Below are 19,172 nucleotides of genomic sequence, written 5' to 3'. Positions count from 1 at the left end.
ATATGTGCAGACCCAAAATATGACAAAATTAAATTCTTCTCTATTTTGATATGACTGGATTGCAACTAATATAACTCGACTTGAAAAGCCGAGTCACAAAATTCCCCACTTTAAAAATAGACGAAACATTAGATTTACTAATAAGATACTAAAGTATGAACAAAATGAGCAATCCTCGTCAAAAACAAAAAAAAAAAACAAAAAAGCCAAGAAATAAATTAATCTAAAAATGAATATCTCTTGACAACAAATGTTTTGTAATCACTCAAATAAGTTAGAGCATTTTTACGGCCCCCTGCTCGGGGCAAAGCAAAAACAGCCAGGCGACTGATCTTCCGGTATCATGCCGCCGCCTCTAGTGGTGTCGATCGACTCGAGCAGCCTCACAACCTCGTCCATCTCCGGCCTTTTATTCGGATTCGCATCCCAACACCGTTTCATAATGCTAGCAAGAGAGCTAGGGCAACAACGGGGTATGTCCGGCCGTAGATTCTACCAAATGTTAGATAAGATTAATCATTAGACTAACAATCATATGTAGATGAATGTTGTAACTTAACATAAAAAAAATTGGCAAAAAAGTTTACCTGGTTAACAACAGCTGAAGTCATATCCGCAAAGCTAATATCGGGATAAGGCAGATCACAACAATATATTTGCCATACGCAAACTCCAAAGCTATAAACATCGCATTTTCGGTTATAAGGCTTCCCTTCAAGTACCTAAATAGATGATACCAATTTGTTATAAATATTGCAATAGGGGATAATGATTTACATATAACTTATAGAATACCATAGATGAAATATAGTACCAATTTGTCACTAAATAGATGATACCAATTTGTTATAAATGTTGCAATAAAGGATATTGATTTATATTAACTTTTAGAGAAGTACCTCGGGGGCCATGTAGCCTAGGGTTCCGGTTGTACCGGTCATTTCGCATGGATTACTAGCCTCAACACGAGCAACTCCAAAATCAGCGATTTTCAGTTTTCCTTCCGAGTCAAAAAGCATGTTTTCTACTTTGACATCACGGTGTGCAATCTTTTGCGCGTGAAGATAGCTCAGCCTACAACACACATGATATCAAATCATATAAAGGTAAAACATCGTACAAAATGGAAAAAACTATGTTTTGTCGAAGATTTACCCCTTAGCCAGGTCCAGAGCAAGCTGGATCACAACTTTAAATCGCAGCTTCTTTATTCTATTCTGGAATAAATAGTTCTTCAACGTGCCACCCGGGAGATATTCTACCACAACACAACATGACAATGGTGGAACGTTGGTATAGCGGTCCGATGAGTTTTTTACGGGAATTTTCAGTTGTGGCAACCCCATTGACGCGCCAACAAACTATAACAAAGAATAATTTGTTATGATGAATAATCTTTAACAAAGAAGCATTGGAAAAAAAAGTTAGATATGTACATTTGTGATGTTTGGATGGTTGAGATTGTGCCAAACCGAAACCTCCTTTTTGAATGATGATCGAATCTCAGCGGCTTCAGCAGCTGTTCTTGTGCCATCCTCCCAATCCAACAACTTAACTGCACAAGAAAAAGATGCCAAACATGTTAAATTTTTAATGTAACAACTAACATGTTATGTCGAAGAAGAAGATTGAAATTGAAGAAAGTACCTGCGACGTCCTGGCCATCATAAGTGGCACGGTAAATTGTGCCATAGCTTCCCTGAGCTATGAGGTTTACAAGTTCTAACTTGGTAGGATCGATCTCCCACGGCTCTCTAGGTTTCTTCTGCATTTCGAAATTCTTGGACCAGACTTTGCTCAATTGCATATCTAAACTCTTGAGATCAATCTTATCAGCGCGAAAAATCATACTCTTTCGATTTCCCTTGAATTCCTTGCTCGTGCTCGGATCCATATCAACAATTTTTATCTAGAACAACCAAACTAATATAATGAGTATACAAAATCAAACATACGCATTCCTATGCCTTTTGTTCTTCACATAAATTCTAACGCAAATAGGAATAGGTAAAACGACTTGTAAATCATAATAATCATATAAAAGAGAATTAATTAAAAGGAAATTTGACTTTGAAAAAAATAGTGTTCTTGACAAAAATAATAAGTAAAACCTAATTTTTCGTAATCGCAAAAAATCATATGACAAGAACTATGTCATATATTCATATACTTAATAGCAATAAATGCAGGCATATGTTATAAATGAAGCAAAGAAAAGCGAATGAATACGTACATGGGAGGAGCGAGAGAGCAAGGAAGGAGCGAGAGAGCAAGGAAGGATGTGATGAGGTTTAATAGAGTTTTTGGGAATAAGAATGAGGGATAGAAAGAAAGGGGGTTTTATAGAGTTTCTGGATAGATAGAGTCCGAGTCCTAAGGAAATTAGGTTAATTATGTTATTTAAGATATAGATATAAAAGATAGAGAGAGATTTTATTTGTAACAATAAAAAGATGGATAGAGAGAGATAGAGCGGGTCTTTAGCGTGATTAAAGGTTTTACCTATATAGAGATACCTAACAAAAATCCGGTTAATTTATTATATAAAATTAATTAATTGTTCTAAAGATATATACTAATATTTGATTTCAAATTGGAAGATATGGTTAGTTCAATCATAGTTATCCATTATGATTCGATTAGATTTATCTTCCAATTAAATTTGGTTTTGTATTAGAGGAAGGAGACAAATGCGAATACTCCCCTCGATCTTACTATGTACCTTATGTTACTACATGTATAATAAATTAGGTATAAGAATGCCCCGCCTTTACAAATTGCCACCTATCATGAAATTTGTAGCTTTTAAAACTATTTTTCAAATTCATAATAAATAATTCGTCTAAAATTTATGATTTTTAATAGTAATATCCCAATTAGTTTTATACTACTTACTTGAATATATTTTTGAAATGATTACTGTCTTTGTCCACTATTAAAAGTGTTGGTAGTCCATAATTAGGAGCCACGATTCACTTATATTATAAATGATATGTAGACATCACGTTTTATTAACATTTAATTATAAAACAAATACTCCCTCCGTTTCATATAGTGAAGACATTTCTTTTCGGCATGATTATTAAAAAAAAGAGGGAACATCTTTTTAGGTCCACGAACTTTGCCAAAGTATCATTTTAGGTCCGTGAACTTTGAAAATATCATTTTAGGTCCGTCAATTACAAGTTAATATCATTTGAGATATTTTGAACATTTTCTTGACGAAAATGCCCTTAAGGCATTCAAAGGGCGATTTGGACAATTTTTTCGCCACTCATCTTGTGTCAAAGACCTAGAAGAGTCCAACAATTTTATCTAGGACAATTCCCTTGAACAATTTCGATCTTATCAGCGCGAAAAATCATACTCTTTCGATTTCCCTTGAATTCCTTGTTCGTGCTCGGATCCATATCAACAATTTTTTTTATCTAGAACAACCAAATTAATATAATGAGTTTACAAAATCAAACATAAGCATTCCTATCTCTTTTATTCTCCACATAAATTTTAACGCAAATAGGAATAGGTAAAACGACTTGTAAATTATAAGATTCAGAGAGAATTAATTAAAAGGAATTTTGACTTTGAAAAAATATTGTTCTTGACAAAGATAATAAGCAAACCCTAATTATTTGGAATCGCGACCATCGATGGCAATTAATATTGTTCTTAATTAACAGAAAATCACATGAAAAAAGATGAACAGAACTATGTCACGTTTCCGTATACTTAAAAGCAATAAATGCAGGCATATATGTTATAAACGAAGCAAATAAAAGTAATTTTAAGAAAAGCGAATAACTGTTAAGAATACGTACATGGGAGGAGCGAGAGAGCAAAGAAGGGTTTGATGAGGTTTAATTGAGTTTTTGGGAAGAAGAAGAATGAGAGTTAGAAGATTTTGATGAGGTTTAATTGAGTTTTTGGTTAGATAGAGTCCGAGTCCTAAGGAAACTAGGTTTATTCTGTTATTAGATATCGAGTTTTGGGAAGAAGAAGAATGAGAGTTAGAAGATTTTGATGAGGTTTAATTGAGTTTTTGGTTAGATAGAGTCCGAGTCCTAAGGAAACTAGGTTTATTCTGTTATTAGATATCGAGATAAAAGATATAACGAGATTTTATTTGTAACCAAAAATTAAAAGATATATAGGGAGTTATAAAAGCATGGTCTTTGGATTAATCTAGGTTTTAGATATATAGAGATAGAGGATTGATAAATTGCTAACTAATTACCAATCACAAATTAAGATAAATCTTAGGCATTAGATATTAATGTCAATATCCTCTTATCAAAATCATCTTAAAGTTTTAAATTCACGTAATTCTCTCGATTTAAATTATTTTTTCGCAAAAAATATATCAAATTAAAGATAATTTCATAAGGATTCCAACGAGATCTCAATTGCATATATTCCAACGATATGTTCGGACGATGAAATTTGATAAATTATATTTCAATTTTCGTACATGTTGCTAAGCAGATTTTATCAACAAATGCAAAAAATATCTCAATATAGTATATGCAAAATCTCAATATAATATGGTAAAATATCAATAAAACTGTGTTGATATTTTCTTATACTTGTGTTGATATTCTGATGTCGTATTGTTGATATTTGTAATACACGATATAAAAAACATCCAAGAAAATTATCATATGATAACATAATGACGATATTACCCTTTAGTTGATATTTTGTCTATTATTTATTGAAATTTGTGAGCTTTAATCTCATCCACTCATTTCAAAATCTAAGTGTGTAAATTTAGTTTTAGTTTTGGATTATGGTATTATAAGCATTAGAAGGGGACTGGATAGAGATATAGTCATTTCTTTTTCCTAACAAAATCAGAGGGTAACTTATTATATAAAATTAATTAATTGTTCTAAAGATACATAGGAGTAATATTTGATTTCAAATTGGAAGATATGGTTAGTTCAATCATAGTTATCCCCTATAATTCGATTAGATATAGCGTGCACGCTTATCTTCCAATTAAATTTGGTTTTGTATTACAGGAAGGAGACAAATGCGAATACGCCCCTCGTTCATACTTTCGTTTGATCGTGCCAATATATATGTATAATATGTTGAAACAAGTTGAGGTTTCTCAATTTAGAGAAACAAACAAGTAGGAGTGGACAAGAACGAGAAAGATAAAAATTAAGCTTAAAATAAGATGGACTATTTAACATAAGTCATCAACAATAATTCTACTTGACACACCATGGTGGATCATTCATTCATTTGTCCCAGTACGTAGGATCAAATGACAAATATGACACGAATTAAAAAATGACCCATTGAAGAGAAAATTAAGCTTAAAATGATCATATCATCAATAAATTCACCTAACGTAAATAGTGGATCATTTGTGCCAAGTAGAATAAATATGACATGTAAAATAAATTTAGTGTAAGAATGACCCGCCTTTACAAATTGCTGCCTATCATGAAATTTGTAGCTTTTAAAACTATTTGTCAAATTCATAGGAGTAATAAATAATTCGTCTAAAATTTATGATTTTCAATAGTAATATCCCAATTAGTTTTATACTTACTTGAATATATTTTTGAAATGACTACTCTATTTGTCCACTGTTAAAAGTCTCGTTTGTCATTATGGTCCGTCCATAATTAGAAGTCAAGGTTCACTTTTACTCGGGGGCGGACGCATAAATGAATACGAGTAGAGGCTAAATTTTCAAAAGTTTATTTCAAATTAAATTTTCAAGTAATTTAGATTACCAATAGGGACTTTTATACTACTCCCTCCGTCCCAGAGAAGTTGGCACACTTTCCTTTTTAGTTTGTCCCACAAAAGATGTCACATTTCCCTTTTTGGAAAAAGTTCTCTCTCACATGAATATAAAAATTATATTTTCTCTCTCCATTTAACACACAAAACAAAACCTCCTAAAATCTCGTGCCATTTTCAAAGTATGCCAACTTCTCTGGGACGGAGGGAGTACTATAATGTGCAAAATATGAACATATTTTAAAACTTTATAATAGAAATTTTTTAAAAAATTAGATTCATTAGGGGCTAAAGCCCTCCCTCCTCTATATGTAGTTCCGCTCTTGCTTTTACTATAAATGAGATGTAGACATCACATTTCATTCACATTTAATTATAAAATAAATACTCTCTCGGTATCATAGTAGTGAAGACATTTCTTTTCGGCATAATGATTAAGAAAAACTATATTAAGTGATTTAAGTAAATGAAGAATAAAGTAAAAAAAGAAAAAAAGGTAGACGGATGAAGAGAGAATAAAATAAGAGAGAGTAAAGTAAGTAAGAATGTGCTGACTTTTACTAAAAAAAAGGAAATGACTCCACCACTATGGAACGTGCCATAATGATAAAATGACTCCACCAGACCACTACTATGGAACGGATGGAGTAATAAATAAAAATGGGTCTTAAATTCTATTTTCACTCACATTGTTAAAACTCGTGTTGAACTTGACAATGACTCTTAAATCCTAATGTCTGACGGAGGGAGTAATTATTAAATTAGCATAGACTAAATAATTAATAGATTTAGTAAAATTAAATAGTTCCGCCATAATTCATTCATAGAAATCTTTTGGATGATATACATCTAACTCAGATTCCGTATTCATATTTCCACTTTTGTTTTTAAAATTTATCTCTAGGCTCTAGATATATTTGATAAAATATCATAAATCTGAATGAGTTTTCATTAGAAAATAACATGAGCACATGGAAAAAATGCAAACATTTCAAAATGCCACTTTAAGGAATCTAAGAAGCAATGCAAAGTAGCACTAATTGAATGGGATATCAAACCAAACTCGTCTAGAAATGGAGTACTAGTAATTAATTTTTATTTCAATAAATATTCGAATATACATGGATACGATCCAACAAATTCGAGTCTTCAAAATGTTGATCACAACTGCACAATTATTTTTATCCTACAAATTTGGCATGTATTAAAACTAATTCCGAGAGTGTAAAGTCTTGTGTGACAAACTATGAAATGGTCTCAATTTAAATCCAAGATTATACCATATCCAATGACATATTTCTAATTACATTTACCAACAAATTTTTAAATATGTTATTCAATTTTTTTTAATCAGAATCTTAACTCCACCAATTAAGTTGCACTATGATAATATTTCCAGACGTCTAATATATTCTGGAGTCAAGATCCTACTACAACGAGGAATAGTGGAATATTAGAAACCCAAAATGATATTCCTAAACAATAGAATTAGAGAATATGATGTGACAAAATTTTGGGTGATTGTATTTATTATTAGTAGTATTATACAAAACCCCAAAAAAGATGGTATTGTCTCCACATCCACGTTAGACAAAAGGCTCATTTTCCTAGCCATGTCACACACTTAAAAAAATTATTCGATAAAATTTATCGGAGTTTGAGATAGATAATTCGAAGATTTATGTATTTAGTCAACTAATATGTATTTAAAAGTAATTTGCACTTAAACTAACAAAAAGGTCGTGGTCCATGAAGACAGTTTCCAGTTCTAGATCAGATCAATGATATCATGATTAAAGTGATGTTTGTTAGCAATGGAAATAATTCAATAGTAATATTTCTACTTTAATGGGCACCATATGATTTCTCTTTTGTGACTTTGGAATTTTTTATCAACTTTGATTAACCTTTTTTTTTCTGACATTAATTACTTTTCCTTTTGTATTTCTTTAGCCAATATCAAGAGAGCATCAATACTTTAATACTATGAGTTAAGTCTTTCTTGTATTTACTTGATTTTATAATAATAATAACGCGCGTGGTTTCAGATTTAGTTATTTTTGTATATATAAACTGAGAAATAAAATGAATTATCCTACAAATTGAAAAATAATATAACCTGAAAAACATAGTTGGTATTTACCACTTACGTTTAATTTTATTCATCCGGTTGGCAAGAAGTTAACATGAAGGTCAGAAATCCAATTGCACTAAATTCAATTTACTATCTAACTGGTCTGCTACGAACTGAATTCCAAACCAATGCTTTAAATGAAATAACAAACATTATTAAAAAATATGTCAAAGAATGATCAAGAATTTATGACTAAAAATTTACAACAAGATAACTATTTTTCTTGGTTAATTAGTAACTTAGTTATATAAATATGTCAAAATACCCTTTTGAAATTGGGTATCGTTCCTTTATTTAAAAGGTAAAATAATTAAATTATTAAGTAGTAGTAATTTTTTTCCAATAAATTGTACTACTACTATTCTTAAAAAAAAATCGCCTAATGTGGTAACTCAAAATATAGTCACTCGCATATAATGCTGACACGGTCATTCCTGAAAATGACTAGAAAAAATTCAATAGTCGACCAATTTTGGAAACATAAATTTGACAACATAATAATAATGGCGAATGTAACCATAAATACAAATTTCACGAGATGTATGTTGTGGCGATTGAAGAATATCTCAGAAGTTAGATAATTAGGTGTGAGCGGGACCATGGTTAGTAATTGTAGACCTCACGTGGCCGATCACGTACGGTCCCACCCCTTTAAATTCCACGGCGCGCCAAACATTAATTCCCTTCTACTTTTTTGGCATGTTTTATAATTCGCTTGATTTTATTACCACTATTTATTACTAGCCTCGTCCCCTAAATATTGACACAATTTTTAAAAAATATAATGGAAAGTGAGTTAAAAAAGTTAGTGAAATATGAGTTCTATTTTTAAAATATTAATTTTATGATAAAATGTGAGTATGAATGAGCTAGTGGAATATGAGATCCACTACCAAATATGGTAAAAAGTAAAGTGTGTCAAACTTTCAGAGATGGACCGAAATAGTAAACTGTGTCAAACTTTCAGGGACGAAGGTAGTAGTAGTGATCTTAGTGTTGTTATATAATGAGGACATTTTTTTGGAGTATATAATTACTGGATAGTGGTATTGATTTTAATTTCTCCGTCTTAAGTTACTTGTTTTAGATAGTCCTAAGCTACTTGCTTCATACTTTACCAGTTCTTGAAAAGTATGAACAATTTCTTTTTAAGTCTGTCAATGAAAAATAATACTCCCTCCGTCTCACTTTAGGAGTCCCGGTTGAGTTCGATACGGGTATTAAGAAATGTAAAGGAAAATTGGTGAAAAAAGATAGTGGAATGTGGGTCCTACTTTTTTATATTAGTTTTATAATCAAATGTGAGTGGAAAAATGTTAGTGGAATGTGGGGCCTAATACCATTTATGGAATATTTCAACCGGGACTCCTAAAATGGGAGATTCAAAAATGGTAAACCGGGACTACTAAAGTGGGACGAAGGGAGTATGAACTTTAAACACTACTAATAATGTGAATCTCACTTTTCACTAACATTACATCCACTATCATTTTATTTATCTATCTTATTTTACCAATTATGTATTAAAAGTCATGTTTAACTAGACGTTTATATTTTTGAAGTGCAGAGAGAGAGTATATTAATTGGTCAATAGCCTATTGTTGTTGTATGATAGGCCACACCCTTAAAAGTAATAATCATTGGGTTAAAGATATTGTTTAAATATAAGTACTACTAGTACTATTTCATTTTGCTACTTTTAGAGTAGAGTATATTTACTTTTTTTTCTTGTTCTTTGCTTCTCCTTCAATCCAACTTTTGTTTCCTTTTGTTTTTGTTTTCCAGGATTGCTATTTTGAATTAAAACAACCAACCTTAGGGTAATTTACTATAATTCCTTAGCCGTCATGAACGGCCGTAAAGAAGATAGAATCATTAAAGAAAAAAGAAGAAAGAACAGATCGTGTTTGCAAAAATAATTCGTAGAATCATGATAGATAATGCACTCACATTAAGTCATAACCGTGTCATCAAAACTTAGTAAGTACTATCCACTTAATTAAATTAGTACGACATTTTCTCTTCCCCTAATATACATTAATATTATAAATGAAGAACTAATATTGATAATAGAATATATTAAAGTACTAAAACTTAGCTTTAAGTCGTTAACCAATAGTAAAATGTATTCGAGTCAGTTAATATACATATGAATTCGGAGTGTATAAATTGTAGCTCAAAAATATAAAAATAAAGCGTGGGAGCTAAAATTGGCAAAACTAATACAATAGTAAGATTTTTATAATAATCCAATTGAAGCTATTAATATTTGGACCTTACTAATGAATAGGTTCTTGCATGTAAAAAATATAGTTATAAATAAAGAATTTCAGATCTACAAAAAAGAATTGTAATTAATGAAAAAAATGTTTGTAACGAATATATAATGCATGTACTAACAGAGAAATAGTAACAGATGGCATAATATCATACTAGTATTTTCATTAGTAGTTGTTAATCCAATGATTGAGCACTAATGACTTTCTTAAATGAAAATTATTCGCATTTAACTATAATATCGTAACTGAAAATTGAAATCAGTTAAAAAATTATCACTGGAAATGAAATTCTCTAGAAAATGAAGATAATAAAAGAATATCAATATCTGTAACATCTTCGATAATAAACATGTAGAGTATATATATAATAATTTAACATAAAATAAATTTCGTCGGCGTTATTTAACGTTACTTTTCCCTCCCAGCAACAGCCCTTTTTTGGCATAGTTTGCTGTGCATATATAACTTCCACAATGCAACACAGCAGACACTCTTCTCTTCTTTAATCTTGGCTGTGATAGAGTGGGGCCTTTGTTTTGTTGAACAAAAATCCCTTGTTTATTTTCTTTTCTGTTTCCCTCTCCTTTCTCGAATCTCACCATCTTTCGTTTGACTCCTTTGTTTCTTACAAAACAAACAAAACAAAAGAATAGTGTGTGTTTCTTATTTTGTGTGTGTGTTGTTGTCTGATTCAGACAGCAAATGCAAGCATAGATAGAGAAATAGTTGATGGAAGAGGGGTGCAAGAATTCCAGAGGAGAGGGAGAGATCATGGAAACTCCCGAGAGAAGCAAGAACAGCCGAATCTCCTCTTCCATTGCCAAATTTGAGGTTTAATTAACTCTTATGTCAACACTTTCTGAATTTTTCTGAATTGGTGAATTGATTAGAACAAGCAATGACAGTAGATCCCAGATTCACCTTGCTTACTGTGAAAAATGAGTAGTTTTATCATTTCAATTTTATGAATGTACTTTACAATGCTGATGAATTGATGATTTTTCTGTAATTTATGTACTTAACAATGCTGATGAATTGATGACATGTTCAGGACTCCCCTGTGTTTAACTTTCTGAACAACCTTTCCCCAATCAAGCCGGTGAAGCCGGTATACATCTCTCAGACGATAAATCCGCTTAGCTTCGCTTCCCTTCCATCCGTTTTCAGTTCACCGCAGCTTAATTCCATCAGGGAATCTAGGCTTCTTCGCAGGTAACATTTCCATCTCTTGTAAAATCTCAGGTTTATGCATTTTGTTTTATGTTATTCTGTTCCTGTGTGCAGGCATTGTCTTTCAGATCCATCAAAGCCCGAGTTCTCCTCTGATCCAATCACGCGAGGAGTCACCATCAACTTGGACGAACAGAGGGAAAATCTCGATCCAAATTTTGAAAATGCTGGTGAGCCAGTTGAGCTTGCAAATTATGAGTCCAGCATTGAGAAATCGAACGAGGATGTGTTAGGCACTTGTTCAGCACTTGTGGAAGGCCAGAGGAGCGTAAAAACGAGTGAGGCGAACGTGGATGTGTTAGGCAATACCAATGTAAACAGTTGGGAGAGTTTGATCAATGATGCATCCGATCTATTAGCCTTTGAATCACCAAACGCAGAGGCTTACGACAAGTCCGTTGATCCTTCAACGGCTTTCTATAGGAGCATTAGAACTGCCATACAGAACGCTCAAGCGGTTTGTGGTGGACGAGGAAACACAGCTGAAGACATGCCTTGCCAGCCTGATGGAGAAATTGAAAATGGTGATGCTTCTTCAAAGATGGATTATGAGGTAAAAATTGCAAATTAGAGTGTTTTTTCATCCAATTTTTCACAATGTAATGCAACTTCATTTCCCTATATTTACAGAATCTTTCTGGTCTATGCCGTGGTATGAGAAGGCGCTGTCTCGTCTATGAGATGGCAGGAGGCCGTAGGAAGCATATGGAGGATGGATCAGCTTCTGATTCGCCTCTTCTGCTAACGTCTAGTGGCAGTGCTTCATCGGACAAGCAAACAGCTAGGACTAATACAGAAAGTGATTGCTCTCGTCTCTTGCCTGGGATCGGCTTGCATTTGAATGCTCTGGCAGCGACTCCCAAGGACTTGAAAATTGTCAATCACGAGTCTTCAGCTTCTGGTAGATTATTGATCGGACCAAGCTCGTCTGCCAATTTTCGCGAAGACTTGCTAAGAAACTACTCGTTGGAAAGAGAAAATGATGCATTAGAAAATGGCGATCTTGTCATGGAAGATCATAGCTGGGAATCTGGACATATCGCGAATGAAGATATCAATCCGAGTAGTCCAAAGAAAAGGAGGTACGTGAGTCATACGCTCACATACGAAGATACAGTTTTAATAGCTCATTTGATCTAACATTGCTTGAATTTGATTGTTTAGGCGTAAGTCGGAGCAAGGGGGAGACGGTGAATCTTGTAAGCGATGCAACTGCAAAAAATCAAAGTGCTTAAAACTGTAAGTTCGAAAAGCCTAAAATGGCAATGGTTGAATATGTGTAGCTAATGGTATAGTGTGGAATGCAGCTACTGTGAGTGCTTTGCTGCTGGTGTCTACTGTGTGGAGCCGTGCGCGTGTATAGACTGCTTCAACAAGCCCATCCACGAAGACGTTGTCCTTGCCACTCGCAAGCAGATTGAATCGAGAAATCCTCTTGCATTTGCTCCCAAAGTGATCAGGACCTCTGATTCTCCATCAGAGATAGGAGGGGTATGCACCTTCAACACTCGTCGTACTCGTACGCACGTGTTAAAACTAAATTTGTTTGCTACTTCTCGTGCAGGATGACTTCACCAACACCCCTGCTTCTTCGCGCCACAAAAGAGGATGCAACTGCAAAAAATCCGGCTGCCTCAAGAAATACTGTGAATGCTACCAAGTATGTGCTTTATTTTCTTTTCTTTACTTCGTGTCGTTGCTGACAGTGGATCTTTCGTCTCTTATAGGGAGGCGTCGGATGCTCCATAAACTGCAGATGCGAAGGTTGCAAAAACGCGTTTGGAAGAAAAGACGGTGAGCATAAACACACTCTCCTCTTCCACATTTGCTCTTTTTTCTTGGCTAATTAGCTTGATTTTCTATAAATAAGGCTCGTGTGCATCAGCAGCGGAGCATGAGCTCGAAGAAGATGAAAACGACAGCAGAAGCCTCTACAATGCTCCAATCCACGATGATCTTGATAGGTAATGCTACAATGCTTCACACGCTGTCATTGAGTTGTGGTCGAATTGAATAATGATAAACATTCTGTTACTGATCTTGCAGTCAGTCACATCAGTCGTTCGCAAAGAAGAGGCCACCTCGAGCCTCTTTTCCTCCCATCGGATCGTATGCATTTCCACCACCACCTAAACTGAGGCCTAATTGTGAAGAGGAAGTTGATGAGATGCCACATTTTCTCGTTGGAGCAGGGTCTCCGATCAAGGCATCCTCGCCTAACAAGAAAAGAGTTTCTCCGCCTCAGACATTGCCCGGTTTGAGGAGCAGCAGGAAGTTGATACTTCAGTCCATTCCGTCGTTCCCTTCCCTTGCACCGAGCCAGTGAGACGAGCTCTCTTCGTCTGCTTCGTTTTCATGTGCATTGCTATATATGTTGGGGCTCAGTATGCTGTTTTATTCAATAAAATGCTTTGCCACTGTTATGTTAATCTATTGATTCTTTTGTTGTTTGAGCAATGTGTTTTTTATAGTACAAAGTTCTGTAATTTCATGGGCTCACATGTCTGAGGGACTTAAATTGGCCATAAGAAAATGTGCAATCTTTATTTTGCCATCGATCGGAACATAATTATCATTACGATAATGTATTAGTACTAAAAATTGTTGGCTAGCTAGAGTGCGGATAGAAGATTGGTAGCATTTCAAATTTTTAATGAATTTTTAGTCCAATTTCAGTTGTTATAAATTAAGTAATTAAAAAACTAAACTCCAAATTTGATTTCTTACATTAGCTCTAAATTTTTTTGGTTATATACATTAAATTTATTATATTTTGATCTCAAACAATATGTTTTGGTCTACAATTAACATTTTCTATTAAATTTAACTGTCAAACGAATTTTAACTAAATTAAAACTGAATTACAATTTATAAAATATTCACAAATTTAATTCTTTTTATAGGTAAAATACAGAGGAAAAATATATTATTAATTTTAATTTAATATGATTTTTATAAAATATTTTAAAAAATATAATATAGTATAATATAATTTAATTTAATTTAATATTCATTATAGGTAAGAAGTATTTTATAAATTTTAATATTAAATTATAGGTAAGAAGTATTTTCGTTCTTTAAAAATCACCATTCCATACCACATGGGAATATTCATTCCTTCCATTTAGCTAAGGACTTATCATTCCATTCCATTTCATTATCCTTTCTTCATATTTTAAATTTTAACAAAATTATATATAATATTTTCTTAGTTGGCAAAAATATTTTTGAAAAAATATTTTTTCAAAATAATGTTAAATTTTAACATTATTATATATAATAATTGAAAAAAAACACACACACACACAAGAAAAATTAGTTGGCAAAAATATTTTTGAATAAATATTTTTTCTTGGTAGAATCAACATTTTATTATTCATATTTTATTACATTCCATTCTTATATTATTTGTAGTTACCACATTCGTTCTATTCCCTCCTCATTCATTCCGTCATACCAAGAAGTCCCTTAGTTAATACTAATAGCCTAGTTAGTCCCATTTAAATTGAGTCATAGATATCCCAACTAAAATTGAGTCATTTCATTTTTTTATAAAAAAAATATCAAATCACTTTTACTTTATTCTCCCTCTTATTAACTCTCTTTTAAATCCCTTCTATTTTATTTCATTTTTATTTCACCCATTTGACACAATAATTTAATTGTTACTCGAACTTAGTAAGGATGGATGGAATACTTTTTCGTTCATATTTTGTACTTGCATGGTAAAATATTGTGTCAATGATAATAATAATTCCAGAGTATCGTTTGACATATTCTTGATGATTCTTGTGATTTCTAACATTAAATAGGTACATATCGTTGGGATTAATGCAATTTATCTATAATAGGAGTAACAAAATAAATGTAATTTTAGAGTATCATTTGACTTCATCTTGATTAATTCTTGTGATATTTTCTCCAAAATAAAAGATTGTACGTTGATTACATCCCCTATATAATGCGAGATAAAAAAAAAACATAATTTGGCAAAAATGTTGAGATTTGAAATTATACTGTTAGTAGTTGTTCTGCAATGCAGGAATAGCTTACAATCATCGGAAAATGATAGTAGTCGGAGAGCTTCCAAAGGGAGTGTTGATTCCTCCATCAGCCCCTTCTAGAAGATGCAACTACTGCCCGGCTCCTCCGGCACACCGCCACCTTGAGACCACCGGAGACTCAAAGCTTGTGATTAATCCTCCATCATAGCTAATACTGTAGTATGTTAGTTACAATATGTGTTTATTAGTTATGAATGAAATGAGTATGAAACGAGTCATTTAACTTGGGATATTTCTAAAAGAAAAACGAATCAATTAACTTGAGACGAATACCAATACATGTATGAAACCTCCACCTAAAATAATTAAAGAACATCTCAAAATGCATTTCTCAATCTTGCAACTAAAATAATCAATTTGGGAGCCTATATAACATTGGAAGGGATATAGTATTAATAGGTAGATATAGTTGGGATTACAATTATAATCCCAAAGAATACTTTCCATTGAAAAAGTATATGTGGATTCAAAATAAATAGTAATATTTCACCTAAAAACTTAATATGGCAAATATGTTGAGATTTCAAGTTATGTTATTGGCAGTTGTTCTGCAAGCATTCCTCACTGCACAAATTGCTCCGTCAAAGCTTATAATCGGAGAGCTTCCAAAGGGAGTGCCGATTCCTCCATCAGCCCCTTCTAACAGATGCAACGACTGCCCGTCACACCGCCACCTTGGAGACTCAAAGCTTGTGATCGGACAGCTTCCAATGCCATCAACTTCTTCTAACAAAACCCAGTGACGAATCCAGAAACTACAGCTCGTGGGTTTGTAATTATATTATGAAAATTAATAAAAATAAAATAATTAGTTTCAATCTAAATAGTTAGTTAATTTTTACAAATGTTCATATTGTTCAACTACACAATACAAATAAATTAATACATTGAAATATATGATTTAAATCTATTCAAACAAACAATAAAGAAAAATAAATATTGTGCAAAATATTTGTTAACAATTTTAAAATAATTATATTTTGAAATCGATTAATTAGCATATACTTTTGTAATATTATAATTCAACATATAGTATATTCATGAGATAAAAATGAGAATATACCCTAAAAAAAAATCGCTATTTAGTGGCTGATATTTCTGCCGCTAAATCTTATATTTCCGCTAGTAAACGAGTTAGTGGCAGATTCACTGGCGAAATAGAACCGCGGCAAAATACTTGCTCCTAAAATATAAGTGGTGGAAACTTTTTAAATTAAAGTTTATAGATACAAAAAGAAAGAATTAAAAAAGACCATACAATAACATTAAAATTATTCATTAAATTAATAGGTTATTCATTTCTTCGAATAACGATGATCACTGTTTAATTCAATTGCTTGCTTTTGGAATAAGTAAAATTATGAATAATAATGATCTATTTTTTTTTAAAATCTTCTCAATAACACGAGATAATGGGCTGCAACTGCAACAGAGTTGGTTTTCCTAAGCCCGAATCCAATGGCTCTCATGGACCTATGGTGGGGTCGGTCGACTCTGTCCAACCCCACCTACATCTGTTCCTGCTAGAACCTAAAAACAGAGGAGGCAGAATTAAATATTAAAAAGAATTAATATGATTTTTAGTAATAAAATTAAATAATTGTACTCCATAAAAATATGCATTTTGAGTTGGACAAGTTTTAATGCATAATTGGTAAAATATGAAATATATATATAGAAAAAGTAGTTAAAGTATTGTTAGTGGAAAATGAGTACATATTATTGTAGAAATGGAATTTTCAAAATTAAAAAGTGCATATTTTTGTGGGACCGACTACAAAGGAAAGAATGCATATTTTTAGGGACGGATGGAGTATATTAATTAAAATATAAAAACATAAAAGTAATACTCATTCTATTTATGATTAAATGTTCCACATCTGACTGGCACGAGTTTTATAAATTGTTTGACTTTATAATGTAAAATGAGTAAAAAAAATTAGTTAAGCATGTAGCCTATTTTTATATATTGGTTTTATAATAAATTGTGAGTAAATGAGTTAGTAAAAAATAAAATCTATTTATTAAATATAATAAAAATAAAATAAAATATTTAGTAGGAGGAATGAAAAAATAAAAAAGAATAACATATCCAATGATGGAGGGAAGAATAGTACAAGGTCGTTTTTATTTGGATTGAGATGCAAAAAGTCAAATTTCGATATCTTTTTGGTTAGGGAATGTCAAATTTCCCATTACACGAAGCCCCACAACTTTTTAATGTACATTAAAAAATAAATTTGGTGCCTAAATCATTGACTACAACTCATCTTTCATTTTTGGAACAATTTGAAAAATGGTCTATAAACTCTTTTTATTAGTCATGCACACAACTAAATGATATAAATATATGGTCCACGGGTCCACCTCTATTTATCTCCAAACCTCTGAATTTGTCCAAATCCCGCTAACAAAAATAATTTTCCATAATTATGGTAATGCTATATACTAGTACTCGATGATAGTTTATGTATATTTTTATTAGTGTGATAATTTTAGGAAAACACTAATTAACCTATGTGACAGTCCACATTTTTTATTTATAAGATTATATCTCGATATTAAATATTATTGTGTTTAGTTAATGAGCCTACAACTCAATCCTAGATAATTATGTGATAATTGATCTTAGCCAACCTAGTACAACTAAAATAATCTCACAACTCAATCATAGATTATATATTGGTACTACTATTTTATCTAGAATATCGAACACCACCTAAGTTCTAACCATGTTCCTACATTGGGCACATATGGCCATGGGTTATCCTTAACCGGTCATTTAGTAAGAGATCACATACAGCCATGGATTAACCGATCATTTTTCACCTGATTTGCAAAAATGATATACTCCTACATAGTTAAAGTGGTGATTGGTGTTCTCTACAATATTCTCTCTTACATTATACTCTCTCCACTTTACTATTTTCGTTGTCCCATTAAAAATAAAACAGTCTATTTGGATTATCCTATTAAAAAATAGAACGTTTCTTAAAATGGTTATACTACCATCTCTACTTTTTCCTTTTCTTATTTTATTATACCTTAATTAATTCTCAAAACAATACTACATAAAATTTTGTACCGAAAAGCAAATGTTTCACATTTAATGAGACGGTTTTGCAAAATGAGTGCAAAAAATAAACAACAAAATTACCTTGGGATGGAAGGAATACTACTATTTTTGTGAATAAATCCTATATTCCGCTAACTCATTACCACTCATGACTCAAGTTCGTAAGTTCAAGTTCTTCCGCGAGCTCAAAATATGATGCATGTAATATGTGGTCGCATAAGAAAAAAAATCAAAATTTGGTTTGATGCTTATTAATTTCTCTAAATATACTAATAGTTGCCCATTTGAAGTGACTTATTTAAGTTTTTTTCCTTTTGAGGTGTTCCATTTAACCTGATACATTTATAAAATGAAAACATTCAACTTTATATTTTTCTATGTCCAATTCATAAAATAACACTGTCCAATTCATAAAATAACACTATATAAAATTAAATGCCGGAAAGAAAATGCTTCACTTTTTGCATGATGACAGACTTTAGGAGTATTTTTTAGATAAATTTATGGTAAATCAAATGAAATAGACACCCACCTAAATCGAAGGGCATATTAGTCAAATTTCCATGACCATGAGTGACGCTGAAACAGCATTTTGTAAACCCAAAATTACGACAATTGAAAATCCCAAT

The 19,172-nt window shown here is 32.1% G+C and overlaps 2 protein-coding genes across 2 annotated transcripts; one reads left to right on the top strand and one right to left on the bottom strand.

The window, feature by feature from the left end:
- Positions 1-126: 126 nt before the first annotated feature.
- On the bottom strand, positions 127-2,306 carry LOC148931524 (serine/threonine-protein kinase 52-like). Its single transcript, XM_089065899.1, has 7 exons — positions 2,234-2,306; positions 1,648-1,909; positions 1,437-1,555; positions 1,156-1,361; positions 900-1,074; positions 588-722; positions 127-492 (listed from the first exon to the last, which is right to left on the bottom strand). Exons 2-7 carry the CDS (start codon positions 1,892-1,894, stop codon positions 286-288), a joined length of 1,089 nt encoding a protein of 362 aa, XP_088922025.1. The 5' UTR covers positions 1,895-1,909; positions 2,234-2,306; the 3' UTR covers positions 127-285.
- An 8,327-nt stretch (positions 2,307-10,633) lies between these two features.
- On the top strand, positions 10,634-13,899 carry LOC148931523 (CRC domain-containing protein TSO1-like). The gene is made up of 10 exons (XM_089065898.1): positions 10,634-11,004; positions 11,225-11,385; positions 11,458-11,956; positions 12,034-12,485; positions 12,568-12,642; positions 12,711-12,894; positions 12,968-13,063; positions 13,131-13,197; positions 13,274-13,367; positions 13,450-13,899. Exons 1-10 carry the CDS (start codon positions 10,903-10,905, stop codon positions 13,727-13,729), a joined length of 2,010 nt encoding a protein of 669 aa, XP_088922024.1. The 5' UTR covers positions 10,634-10,902; the 3' UTR covers positions 13,730-13,899.
- Positions 13,900-19,172: the final 5,273 nt, after the last annotated feature.

Source organism: Salvia hispanica, chromosome 2, assembly GCF_029641045.1.
Source record: "Salvia hispanica isolate PSC_SH4W2 chromosome 2, Shi_PSC_v1, whole genome shotgun sequence".
NCBI lineage: Eukaryota > Viridiplantae > Streptophyta > Magnoliopsida > Lamiales > Lamiaceae > Salvia > Salvia hispanica.
The sequence above is the reverse complement of the archived record's forward strand: the minus strand, read 5'-3'. Positions and strand labels throughout refer to the sequence as shown.

Coding starts and splice junctions, on each gene's coding strand:
- LOC148931523 (XM_089065898.1), top strand. CDS start 10,903: ATGGAAGAGGGGTGCAAGAATTCCAGAGGAGAGGGAGAGATCATGGAA. Junction 11,957..12,033: donor CTTCAAAGATGGATTATGAG/GTAAAAATTGCA, acceptor CTATATTTACAG/AATCTTTCTGGTCTATGCCG. Junction 13,064..13,130: donor AATACTGTGAATGCTACCAA/GTATGTGCTTTA, acceptor CGTCTCTTATAG/GGAGGCGTCGGATGCTCCAT.
- LOC148931524 (XM_089065899.1), bottom strand. CDS start 1,894: ATGGATCCGAGCACGAGCAAGGAATTCAAGGGAAATCGAAAGAGTATG. Junction 1,556..1,647: donor TGATGGCCAGGACGTCGCAG/GTACTTTCTTCA, acceptor TTTCTTGTGCAG/TTAAGTTGTTGGATTGGGAG. Junction 723..899: donor TAGGCTACATGGCCCCCGAG/GTACTTCTCTAA, acceptor TCATCTATTTAG/GTACTTGAAGGGAAGCCTTA.